A 12,286-nucleotide genomic window follows, 5' to 3' on the forward strand; every position below is an offset into this window, starting at 1 on the left:
CCCGGAGGTCGTCCCTCAAACCTGGTTAGTTTGTGTTCTGAAACCTGGCTGAGACGGTAGTGGGGATTCGACCCAGGACGAGAGACTCCAATCCTTGCTCTTTGGTGTCTTCAGAATGCCACGTTCCTTGATTAGTCCCAAGTGAAACTCAAATTAATCACAACCGAGTTTTCCTAATGGCGGCACGTCTGTTTTTCAGAAACCCTTTAGAATCTCAGTGCAATGGGTCCTCAAGGGAAGAGAAACGCTCTGGGATTCACCTCAAGAGAAAACAGGGTACCGCACAAGCAAGCTACTTTATAAGGCCCCAAGAAGAGTCAAGAATATTACAGCAAATGGAACCAGTGGCAGGTGGTGAGCCGTTGAAGAAGGTAGATGTCTCTCGTTAAGTGGTGGAAGATTTGTCTTTCCAGAGCACACCGGCTTCCGCCCAAAATGAACTGCTCATCGATTCTTGGACAGGATGTGACTTGTAAGGATGTACTAATCTCAATGGCCTTTTTTCCTGTTATTCATCACCAGTATTAGAATTTGGGATTTGCACAGGCAAAGTCACCACTGGTGGGAGAGAAGATTTGGCAGAAGGAACCGCAGACATGTTAATTTCAATGCATATAGATTATAGGTTGTTTCCAGAGAGGAAATGAAACAGACCCAGATCTGATTGGAAACCCAGCAGTGAGTGATCCAGCAGGTAAGCAAACCGCAGTAGACATTCCTCTGAAATTCATGGATGATGTTCTTCCCAAAGAAGGATTCCCAAGGTGTTCAATAAAGTCAGGGAGACCAAAATCTCCCTAGCAATATAAAGAAGAGAAGGATTTTGAGGCATTTGCAGGTCAACATTTGGTCAAAAATTGACTTGTTCCCTTTAACATCTGAGCTGGCTAATTCAGTCTGATTTGCGATGAATAAAAACTTGAACCCTGCTACTGAGATCATTTCGGAGTATTTCGGTTCTCAATTTATTCATTCATTTGTATGGTCCACCTTCCTTTTTATCTTACTGTTCTTCTGACTCTAAGCTCTTAAACGGATTGAGATCCGACATTCTCGTTTTACAATCCTCACATACAAGGAACAACTGCAAAAAATTCTGACAGTACGAATTCACAGAACCAATGAAGAGGAGGATCAATAGGTTTCTCTCAGATCAGACCAGATTTCACACTTCAATAAAATATGTTCTGAGGACTCAAACTGACTGAATCCATGTTAACAGACTCTGCCAAAATATGCTATTCCTGCGAAATGGTCTTTCACCTTCCTCAAAGTGATGCTCTTTTACTTGGGTGAGAGTAGAATGAGGAAGCAAGTGAGAAGCTGCATGCTATAATGGTTAGAGTGTTGGTCTGGTATTTATTTATTTAAGATATATGTTCAGCTCCTCACCCTGCCATGGGTGACCTTGTGTCACTCAAGCTCACTCAGCCTCACTTAACTTTCCACCCACCTGAGCTCATGAAGGGTGGGATGATACCAGGTAAATTTTACTCACCTTGACTCACTTATTTTTACTATTGTATCTTTGTTTACATCTCTGTTACCCTCCAAGGGAGGAGTCCGGCCGTTCCCTCTTTTTGGGGAGGCTTTTAAATGAATTGGGTTATGGGATGCCTGTTATTATTGTTTTGACCGCTGTTTTAATGGATTTTAATGGATTTTAGTAAATGTAACAATTGTTTATGTGGTCACGATTGCGATCCTTTGTTATACATTGTATATATGCTGACGTTGTGGTGCACCGCCCAGAGCCCCTTGGGGATGGGGCGGTCTGCAAATCCAAATCATAAATAAAATTAAAAAATTAAAAATAGGATTACGATCCCGCTGGAAAGAGCAGAAATCTCTGCGGGGACTTCTCCAGCGCAAAACAAAACAGTACCGGGCCATCTAAGCCCACGATCTTCAGTGGACTCGTAAGGATGTTTAGGAGTGCGCTGTAAGGGTTAATTCAGTAGCTTATGCCTCTGATTGCGCTGTCTTTAAAAAAGGAAAAAGTCTTTAAAAAAGGAAAGAAAAAGATATTGCAGTGAAATGTGGAATCTCCCTACTTTTTTGCAGCTTGGAAGTGTTTTGAGTAAAACAGTGAGCGTTCTATTTACTGTGAAAAGCTGGGTAAAATTGCTCTGTAGTTTTGAATCAGCACTCAGAGCAACATTGATGATTCTCTGCTTTAAAGATTCTGAATTTGTTGTTAACTTTTCAAAGGAAATTGCACCATGGAGCTAAAAGGAAGCTAATTTTCACCAGAGTGGGTTTATTTGCTCTGAAAGGCCCCTTCCGCATATGCAAAATAATGCATTTTCAAACCACTTTCACAACTGTTTGCAAGTGGATTTTGCCATTCCGCACAGCTTCAAAGAGCACTGAAAGCAGTTTGAAAGTGCATTATTCTGCATGTGCGGAATGAGCCTTACATAACATAAGCCAATGGCAATTTGTTTTAGAGTAATAAACAAATCAGTGTGACAAAACTGACTGTCAAATTGTGTATGACCTGGATGACAATTCCCAATATCAGTTGACTATAACTGTGGACTAACAAGGGCCAATTACATAACATATTACAAATGCAAGCCTACAACCTCTTTATGAACAATTATGAACAATTTGGCTGCAAAAACCTTTAATTGTTTCTCTCCCTATTTCTCACACTTGTTACAGCCATAACTTTTGCATCACAGAGATGGACTGCGAAAATCAGACTTCATTGACTGAGTTTGTCCTCACTGGGTTTCCGTACCCCTCACACCTGAGGGGTCCTTTATTCATCTTCTTCTTGCTTGTCTATTTGTTGACACTCTTGGGAAACCTTGTGATCCTGTTGGTTGTGGTGTTCAGTTCCCAGCTCCACAAACCCATGTACTGGTTCCTTTGCCATTTGTCATGCTTGGATCTGGCCGTCTCCTCTGTGGTGGTTCCCAAAATCATTGCTGGGTTTTTGGAGAACGGCGGGCGCCTCTCCTTCGGAGGCTGTGTGTCCCAGCTCTTCTTCTTCCACTTCCTGGGCTGTGCGGAATGCTTCCTGTACACCCTGATGGCGTACGACCGCTTCCTGGCCATCTGCAAGCCACTCCATTATGCCACCATCATGAACCGGAAGGCGTGCCTGTTCCTCGCCGTGGGCACCTGGTTTGGCGGCTGCCTTCACTCAGCCCTGGAGACAGCCCTTATTTTTCGCCTGCCCTTTGGATGGAGGAACCGAGTGAACTATATTTTTTGCGACATCCCAGCTGTGCTGAAACTGGTCTGTGCCGACACCTCACTCAACGAGACGGTGACCATGGTTGACGTTGGCCTGGTGGCCGTAACCTGCTTCTTTCTCATTCTGACTTCCTACGTGTATATCGTGTCCACTGTACTGAAGATCCACAGTGCGGAAGGGCGTCAACGAGCTTTTTCAACCTGCTCAGCCCACGTCATCCTGGTGGTGACTTACTATGTCCCCCTTGTCTTCATCTACCTGAGGCCAGGATCCCAGGGACCGTTGGATGGGATGGTTGCCGTGTTCTACACTTCCCTGACTCCACTTCTGAATCCCATAATCTATACACTGAGGAACAAGGATATAAAAATTGCCTTAATGAAATTGTCCAGTAGGACACCCTAGTCCTGAATGAGCCATGTGTCGAATGGACCGCTTTGTGTAGTGGTTAAGAGCAGGTGCATGATAATCTGGAGAACCGGATTTGATTCCCTGCTCTGCTGCTTAAGGTGTGGAGGCTTATCTGGTGAACTAGATTAGCTTGTGCACTCCAACACATGCCACCTGGGTGACCCTGGGTTAGTCACAGTTCTTTGGATCACTCTTAGCCCCACCTACCTTGCAGGGTGTTTGTTGTGGGGGGGAGGGAAGGGAAAGAAGCTTGAAAGCCCCTTTGAGTTCTCCTTGCAGGAGATAAAGGGGGGGTGGGAGATATAAATTCAACTTCTTCTCCTTCCTCTCCTCCTTCTCCTCCTCCTTCTCCTCCTTCTCCTCCTTCTCCTCTTCCTTCTCCTTCTCCTTCTCCTTCTCCTTCTCCTTCTCCTTCTCCTTCTCCTTCTCCTCCTCCTCCTCCTCCTCCTCCTCCTCCTCCTCCTCCTCCTCCTTCTGCTTCTGCTTCTGCTTCTGCTTCTGCTTCTGCTTCTGCTTCTGCTTCTTCATCATCATCATACATTGGATCTGGCGACTGTCATTGAATTCCAAGTCCTGGAACTTAACACCTGGTTTGCAGAAATCAGTTCAAAATCACGGTGGAAGATGTAAACAACCAAACTAAGCCTGTTTTGTAAGGGAAGGTATCAGGTGCAGATCCTCCCTCCTAAATTTCTGGCTGGGATATTCTCTGGTTGAAACGTCTGTTCTGACAATGAGACAGTAATATTTTTGTTATCAGATTCCAATGAGTACATTTGTTTTAGAATGTCTTCATATGCTCTAGCAGCAAAGAAAAGAAGGCCCAATACGATTGCTACGAAAACAGTGTTTTAGAGTTGGTTTTATCGGTTGTTATCGTTTATTGGCATATTGTTGTATGTTTTCTTTAATGTTGTATATTTTGTTTCACTGTGTACACTTATAATGTTTTTGACGTAATTGCTGATGTTTTTGAAACGGCCTATGGCTACATGCAAATAAATCAATTTGTTCAATTACTAAGTCCTGTTACATTTGAGGGTATTTAGTTGCAACCAACATTCCTTGTAAGCTGCGTGACCGCGCAGACATTGTATGGGTGGCACACAAGCCGTTGGCTTAGGGACCACCTTCAAATGACTCAATTCCATGCAGTTCCCTACCACTGTTAGAGGGACCATTGGTTGCAACCAACACATGTTCAGTGAGTGCAGGAGTATGAATACAGGGTTGTACTGCCCAGACTGTGGCCATTTAGTCATGTGGGGGTGTCAAATCACCCCCCCACACAGACATCCCTCCTTCTCCCCTTCCACCTGGGTCCATACACTAAGGTGATCAGACGTCCCACTTTTGGCGGGACAGTCCCGCCTTAAACCAAATTGTCCCACGTCCCGCGGGTTTTTTGAACCGTCTCAATTTTTGCAAGGCTGTCGCTACTGCCTTCTGGGGCGCTCCCCAGAAGGCAGTGCACTCCTACGGCCGCGCACACACATGCGCGCGCGCAGCCGCCCACCCGGGTCCCGATTTACAAAGGTGACAATCTGATCACCTTACCATACACTGACTTCAAGATTGGTGCAAAAAATGTTTTTTGCTCGTGGTGGGGAAGGGCAGCCACCCATATTGCCCCCCCTTGGAAAACTCAGATTTTGCAATGGACTACATTTCCCCCTAGATGCGCCTCTGTACGAACATTAAGCACCCAGTCCTTTAAATCTTTGGGTCCATTTGAAATTTAATCTTCAATTTTTTTTTTGCATTTCTGTATGAATTGTTATCCAAACCTTTTTGTTATCCAAACCTAAAGGCCATTTTTGCCTTTAGGCAGGTCCACTACAAGAAAAAAGAATGATTCTTTTTTTTAACTTTTCCAAACTGTGCCCTTATCCTTTTTATTATTATAAAACCATTTCAATGCCAGTCAGAAGCCTAGGAATGTCCATGAATGCATTGGTGGCAGCAGCCAAGAAGGCAGTCACAAAACGCTACTGCAGATGGTTAAAATTAAAATGGGTAAACATGAATGTTTTGGACTGGTACTCAAAAGGCAGTGAGGAGGGGTGGAATCCAGAAATAGGGTGCTGCTGTTGAGAAAGTCTTGCCATTAGCTGCTGTAAGGTGATCAGAGCCTCACATAAGGTAAGCAACCTAGATAGTATGGAAGGAGAAAGCCCTTCAGGTACCCAAACTCGACGTGTTTCGGGAAAACTGTTTTTCCAAAACAGATTTTAAAATCTCTGAATCCCAGGCTCATTCCGCACATGCAGAATAATGCACTTTCAAACTGCTTTCAGTGCTCTTTGAAGCTGTGCGGAATAGCAAAATCTACTTGCAAACCGTTGTGGAAGTGGTTTGAAAATGCATTATTTTGCATGTGCAGAAGGGGCCCCAGTGACAGCAGGCAGCATCCTGGAAAGACCTCTGCCCCATGCCCTGTTGTTGGACCACCAGAGGAACCAGTTGGTTGCTGTGTGAGACGGGATACCGGACTTCTTGGACCACTGGTTAGATCCAACAGGGCTCTGCCGTTGTTCTTAAGAGGATAAACACAACACAATACAAAGTACACTGAGAATGGCGCAGATCAGTACACACACATAAATATACAACATATACAAATCAGTAGATGCCCCCCAAGCTAATCAGAACCCGGATTGTGAACCGGCCTTGTTTCCACTTCAAAAGGCTAGAAGAAGAAGAAGAAGAAGAAGAAGAAGAAGAAGAAGAAGAGGAGGAGGAGGAGGAGGAGGAGGAGGAGGAGGAGGAGGAGGAGGAGTTTGGATTTATATCCCCCCTTTCTCTCTTGTAGGAGACTCAAAGGGGCTTACAATCTCCTTGCCCTTCCCCCCTCACCACAAACACCCTGTGAGGTAGGTGGGGCTGAGAGAGCTCCGAGAAGCTGTGACTAGCCCAAGGTCACCCAGCTGGCATGTGTGGGAGTGTACAGGCTAAACTGAATTCCCCAGATAAGCCTCCACAGCTCAGGCGGCAGAGCGGAGAATCAAACCCGGTTCCTCCAGATTAGATACACCAGCTCTTAACCTCCTACGCCACTGCTAGTGGTACATATGATCAGTGTGTCTAAAGTTCCTCAGTTTTTGTAACAGGATCGTTCAACAATCCTCATGGGCTGCCCTCTGCTCTCGAAGCTCGAGCTGCCGCAAGTCAGAATCGGAACAAAATCTGAGTTCACTAGTACCTAAGATGCCCACAAAATTTCCCAGGCTATAAGCTATCGTGAGCGAAAGCTCTCTTTGTCAGTTACAAGAGGATTGACGGAAGGGTGACCCTGCTGACTGGAATACTCTTCTGAATGTGGTGGATTTGGATGAAAACATACGGATCTACTCTTTCCCCCATCTTGATCCTTGTTCTGCATAACACATGACTGCCATTTGCTAGGGGATTATGTGTAGACAAGCCAATCCGGTTGAGCATCTTTGCAATCATGCATCAATAGCACAATATCCAGCCATGTGGTATGTTGGTGCTGACTCTTAACCTCAGACTCCAGCGGAGGACTTGACTAGAGAGTCCGAGAGATAGAAGGGTTAAGGCACTGGGCATCCTTTCTCTACTGCTCTGACACTGTCCTTTTGATGTATAGATTACACCTCTCTGGGAAACTTCATCCCTTCTACCTTTGCATCTCTTGTCTACATCACTGTTCCATCTTACAACCATGAGAGATCCTGTATCTCCCTCCATCCTAGTTAGTTAGTAGACTAGATTAGGAAAGTATGGGCCACTCCCCACTTACCTTAAGCCCCGCGCTACTCTCCTCAAGTAGCACGGGGTCCCCCGGCACTCTCCACGACAGGGGCGGTGACAGCGCAGCTGCTTCGACGCTGCCGCTGTTCTGCCCCCTCAGTGCGCGGCATCCCTGGTACTCTTGTAAACGGCGCCTTTTGATGACCCCACACCGAGATTGATAGGGGCCGTGGGAATGAAGCGTAGCGCGCAGGGCCAGAATGCTGGCTAGGCTGGTAGCGGTATGGCTGGCATAGGGGAAGGGGGGATCGTGGTGAGTGGGGAAACGCCCCTTATTTACCTTATCCAGACATTGGAGTTCCTATAATAAACCAAGTATATTAGTCTGAGTAGATAAAAAGGCTAGTCCCCTTGCAAATGATATCTAAGCCACATGGATTGCACGATATCCGCTGACAGGAAGATACAGGCTTAAATGCACATTTTCGTTCTATTCTGGCACCGAATACCAGTGAATACCAATGAACACCAGCTATTTGTTGAACACTGAGACTTTACAGCAGGGATCAACTAAATAAGAATTTTTAAAAAAACTTCTAATCATTTTTTCTCCATTGGTTTTTCGGCAAAAATAGTATTTGACGAATGGATCTTCGTCAGCACTGTGTTTTCCTGCTGCACAATTTACATACGCCCTCTTTCACTTCCTTATTCCTCAGCGTGTATATGAGGGGATTTAGACAGGGGGTTACTGCGGCGTAAAACATGACCACCACTCCATCGAAAGAGTCTTGAGAGGGCGGACGCACGTAGTTGTACACCACAGGGACATAATATACAACCACCAAGGTAATATGGGCTGTGCACGTGGAGAAGGCGTGGCGTCTCCCTTTGGAGGTGGGAATCCTCAAGATGGCGGAGACGATGTAGACATAGGATGTCAGAATCAGGAGGAAGCAGGCCATAGCCACGAACCCAATGTCAACCAACGTCACCGTCTCGTTGAGGGACGTGTCTGCGCAGGCCAACTTCAGCATAGCGGGGATGTCACATAATATGTAGTTCACCTGGCTTCTCCAACCATACGGCAAGCAGAAGGTAAGGGAGGCATGTATTGCCCCATGTATGGATCCTCCAAACCAGGTACCAACTGCGAGGCAGAAGCAAACACGGTGGTTCATGATAGTGCTGTAGCGCAGAGGTTTGCAGATGGCCATGAAGCGGTCAAAGGCCATCACCGTGTACAGGAAGCATTCAGTACAGCCCAGGAAGTGGAAGAAGAACAGCTGGGTCACACAGCCTGCATAGGAGATGAGCCCATTGCCTTCTATCAGCCAAGCAATTAATTTGGGCACCACCACTGAAGAGACCATCATGTCCATCATGGACAGGTGGCCGAGGAACCAGTACATTGGCTTGTGTAAATGAGGCTCTAGGGCTACTACTAAGACGATCAAGCCATTTCCAGAAAGAGACAATGTATACACGAAAAGGAAGAAGAAGAGAAACGGGAACTTCAGGTCTTCGGGATAGGGGAATCCTAGAAGCTCAAAGTTCTCAATCGGGGACGATGCGTTTCCACACCCTTTTACGGCAGCACCAAACATGACAGAGCAAAATGTAGGTTGACGAGTCACAAGTTCTACAAAGAAGAAAAGGGTATTTTGAGGGTTACTGCAGTTATTGTTTTGGAGCAGTTAAGATTCCTGGATGTCTAGTCATTCATTTAAGAATAAAGAAGAAGAAGAAGAAGAAGAAGAAGAAGAAGAAGAAGAAGAAGAAGAAGAAGAAGAAGAAGAAGAGGAGGAGGAGGAGGAGGAGGAGGAGGAGGAGGAGGAGGAGTTTGGATTTATATCCCCCCTTTCTCTCCTGCAGGAGACTCAAAGGGGCTTACAATCTCCTTGCCCTTCCCCCCTCACAACAAACACCCTGTGAGGTAGGTGGGGCTGAGAGAGCTCCGAGAAGCTGTGACTAGCCCTAGGTCACCCAGCTGGCGTGTGTGGGGGTGTACAGGCTGATCTGAATTCCCCAGATAAGCCTCCACAGCTCAGGCGGCAGAGCTGGGAATCAAACCCGGTTCCTCCAGATTAGATACATGAGCTCTTAACCTCCTACACCACTTCTTCATGCAGTTCTAAAGAGAATCCGTGATTCAAAAAGCCTGGTTTTCAAATATATAGACTTCTCCATCTTACCTTAAAATAGCATGTTCCCATAAAGTTTTTTTGAGTGATTAAAAAAATCAGAACATGGTTCTCTGGTCCTTCATTGTCATTCCACAGCTATGCACTAAGGTAATTTCAGTGAAGGAGAAGAAGAAGAGTTTGGATTTATATCCCCCCTTTTTCTCCTGTAAGAGACTCAAAGGGGCTTACAATCTCCTTGCCCTTCCCCTCTGACAACAAACACCCTGTGAGGTAGGTGGGGCTGAGAGAGCTCCGAGGAACTGTGACTAGCCCAAGGTCACCCAGCTGGCGTGTGTGGGAGTGTACAGGCTGATCTGAATTCCCCAGATAAGCCTCCACAACTCAAGTGGCAGAGCTGGGAATCAAACCTGGTTCCTCCAGATCAGAGTGCACCTGCTCTCAGCCACTGCTCATAGCCACTACGCCACTGCTGCTCCACAGAGAGTCCACAGTTCCTAGCTTACATTGGTAATTGAAGCCTGGATTTTGTCTATCTTTGTTCGGCCCTTCAACTATTTCCACACACTTGCTGATCAGTGTGAAATCTTGATTCTCTCCATCTATCTGTAATTCTCAAAACAGCAGTATCCTACAGATGTATTTGGGAGGCAAGCACCAGGGTTCCTGAACTCCATGTTTCAAATGGTTTAAATCAAAATATCAGTAAATATTTCCTACTTGAAACTCGTCCGATTCCCAATATTAAGGGTACTGGGAATCTTGGCTTCTCACTCAAGAAACATTATGATTCACTCTTCCACCTGGTTGAACTTGGGGCAGAATTAGAAGCAAAATTTGAAAACAAAGCACCAATCCCAACGATAATACACACCGACAGAAAATATACGCTTGCTGCTCAAGCAATTTCTCATTCTGTCCTCAAGCTCAATACTGGCATAAACTTGCTTACATCAATATTAGGATATGAACTGATAAATAACTCACAATTACTGGTCTGAGTATACCACTGGTTGATAGTTACCCCATCATGACCAAATCGTGGGTTTTTGTCTACTTTCCCCCTCACAACAGCTGTCGAGCAAAGCCCAAGATCAATTGTACTTATGCCCCTTATGGTTATCCAGTCTGAGTCCGACCAATGCAATGCTCACTTGGTACATTTAAAAACCATATTGTTATGTTTCAGGGAAGCTGAGGCCAAGAGCTGAAGATATTTTGAGAAGGACAATATTATGCACAAATCTAGATATTTTTTTCAAGTATAATCTGTTTCCTCAATTCCAGCATTTATTCATAACAAACTCCCCAAAGCCCAGTTTCTGTCCTCTGTTCTCTGTCTTGCATCGAGAAGTGGATATCTTCTACCTGGTTGAACTTGGGGCAGAATTAGAAGCAAAATTTGAAAACAAAGCACCAATCCCAACGATAATACACACCGACAGAAAGTATACGCTTGCTGCTCAAGCAATTTCTCATTCTGTCCTCAAGCTCAATACTGGCATAAACTTGCTTATTATCAATATTAGGATATGAACTGATAAATAACTCACAATTACTGGTCTGAGTATACCACTGGTTGATAGTTACCCCATCATGACCAAATTGTGGGTTTTTGTCTACTTTTCCCCTCACAACAGCTGACGAGCAAAGCCCAAGATGAATTGTATTTATGCCCCTTATGGTTATCCAGTCTGAGTCCGACCAATGCAATGCTCACTTGGTACATTTAAAACCATATTATTGTTATGTTTCAGGGGAAGCTGAGGCCAAGAGCTGAAGATATTTTGAGAAAGGACAATATTATGCACAAATCTAGATATTTTTTTCAAGTATAATCTGTTTCCTCAATTTCAGCATTTGTTATTCGTCATAACAAACTCCCAAAGCCCAGTTTCTGTCCTCCTGATCTCTGTCTTGCGTCGAGTAGATTAGTGGATATCTTCTACCTGGTTGAACTTGGGGCAGAATTAGAAGCAAAATTTGAAAACAAAGCACCAATCCAAACGATAATACACACCGACAGAAAATATATGCTTGCTGCTCAAGTTTTCTGGAGCAAAGTTTTCTGGAGCAAGAAATGGCTTGGGGAGAACTTGAGAACTGCATTGGGTGTTCAGCAGGAAACCTCTCAAAAGCATCCAACGTGCGCTACATTCTTGCAGTTCTCAAAACAAGGGCCTGATAAAAATAATAACTCAGTTCACAGAGGACACGGCTATGTCTAAGGAAATAGAGACTCTGATGAACGGTTCCCTCTGGCGCTGATTAATATCCACGTTTATCTTTGTCTCCACTTATGTTCCATACGTGACTACCCAGTTAACTGCTGTCTCTGCTCACAACCCATTCCGTGTCCTTGCATTCACAAGGACCTTTGCTCTTGAGACTTCATCTGTTTTTGAGTCAATCGCAAATTCCAGAAGGCCTTATTAACAACGGGTATTTCTTTTTTGCTATAACAGAAGCATGCCCTTCCAAGCAACAATGGTGGGTCTCTGTTAGGTCTCGAACCTTGAAGCAATAAACAGGCTCTGTACTGCTGTTCAGCAATGTTTATGTATCGGCATCGAAGCACCCAGCTTGGCAAATCTAGTTCTGAGGAGCCTGGCTTTTGCTACCCATTTTATTACAATGTTGATCGTCCCCTCCCTTTCCCCCAAGGAATGTGAGAAAGAGTTACTTTGGAGCCCTGAGGTTGGCGATAGACAGAGATAAAGCCTCCTGGGATCCTACCCTTACAGGACAACAGAAACAACCCCCACAGGACAACAGAAACACCTGGTACTAGGTTGTCAGTCTCCAGCTG

At 45.1% G+C, this 12,286-nt stretch overlaps 2 protein-coding genes across 2 annotated transcripts; one reads left to right on the plus strand and one right to left on the minus strand.

Moving 5' to 3' along the window:
• Positions 1-2,689: 2,689 nt before the first annotated feature.
• On the plus strand, positions 2,690-3,613 carry LOC125445039 (olfactory receptor 10G6-like). Its single transcript, XM_048517859.1, has one exon. The coding sequence runs from the start codon at positions 2,690-2,692 to the stop codon at positions 3,611-3,613; it is 924 nt and encodes a 307-aa protein (XP_048373816.1).
• Positions 3,614-7,989: 4,376 nt separating this feature from the next.
• LOC125444400 (olfactory receptor 10G6-like) lies at positions 7,990-8,940 on the minus strand. Its single transcript, XM_048516810.1, has one exon. It carries the CDS (start codon positions 8,938-8,940, stop codon positions 7,990-7,992), a length of 951 nt encoding a protein of 316 aa, XP_048372767.1.
• Positions 8,941-12,286: the final 3,346 nt, after the last annotated feature.

This window comes from Sphaerodactylus townsendi, linkage group LG15 (genome assembly GCF_021028975.2).
Source record: "Sphaerodactylus townsendi isolate TG3544 linkage group LG15, MPM_Stown_v2.3, whole genome shotgun sequence".
Taxonomy (NCBI): Eukaryota; Metazoa; Chordata; class Lepidosauria; order Squamata; family Sphaerodactylidae; genus Sphaerodactylus; species Sphaerodactylus townsendi.

Excerpts from the sequence above, each read along its gene's own strand:
- LOC125444400 (XM_048516810.1), bottom strand. The coding sequence starts at position 8,940 with ATGTTTGGTGCTGCCGTAAAAGGGTGTGGAAACGCATCGTCCCCGATT.
- LOC125445039 (XM_048517859.1), top strand. The coding sequence starts at position 2,690 with ATGGACTGCGAAAATCAGACTTCATTGACTGAGTTTGTCCTCACTGGG.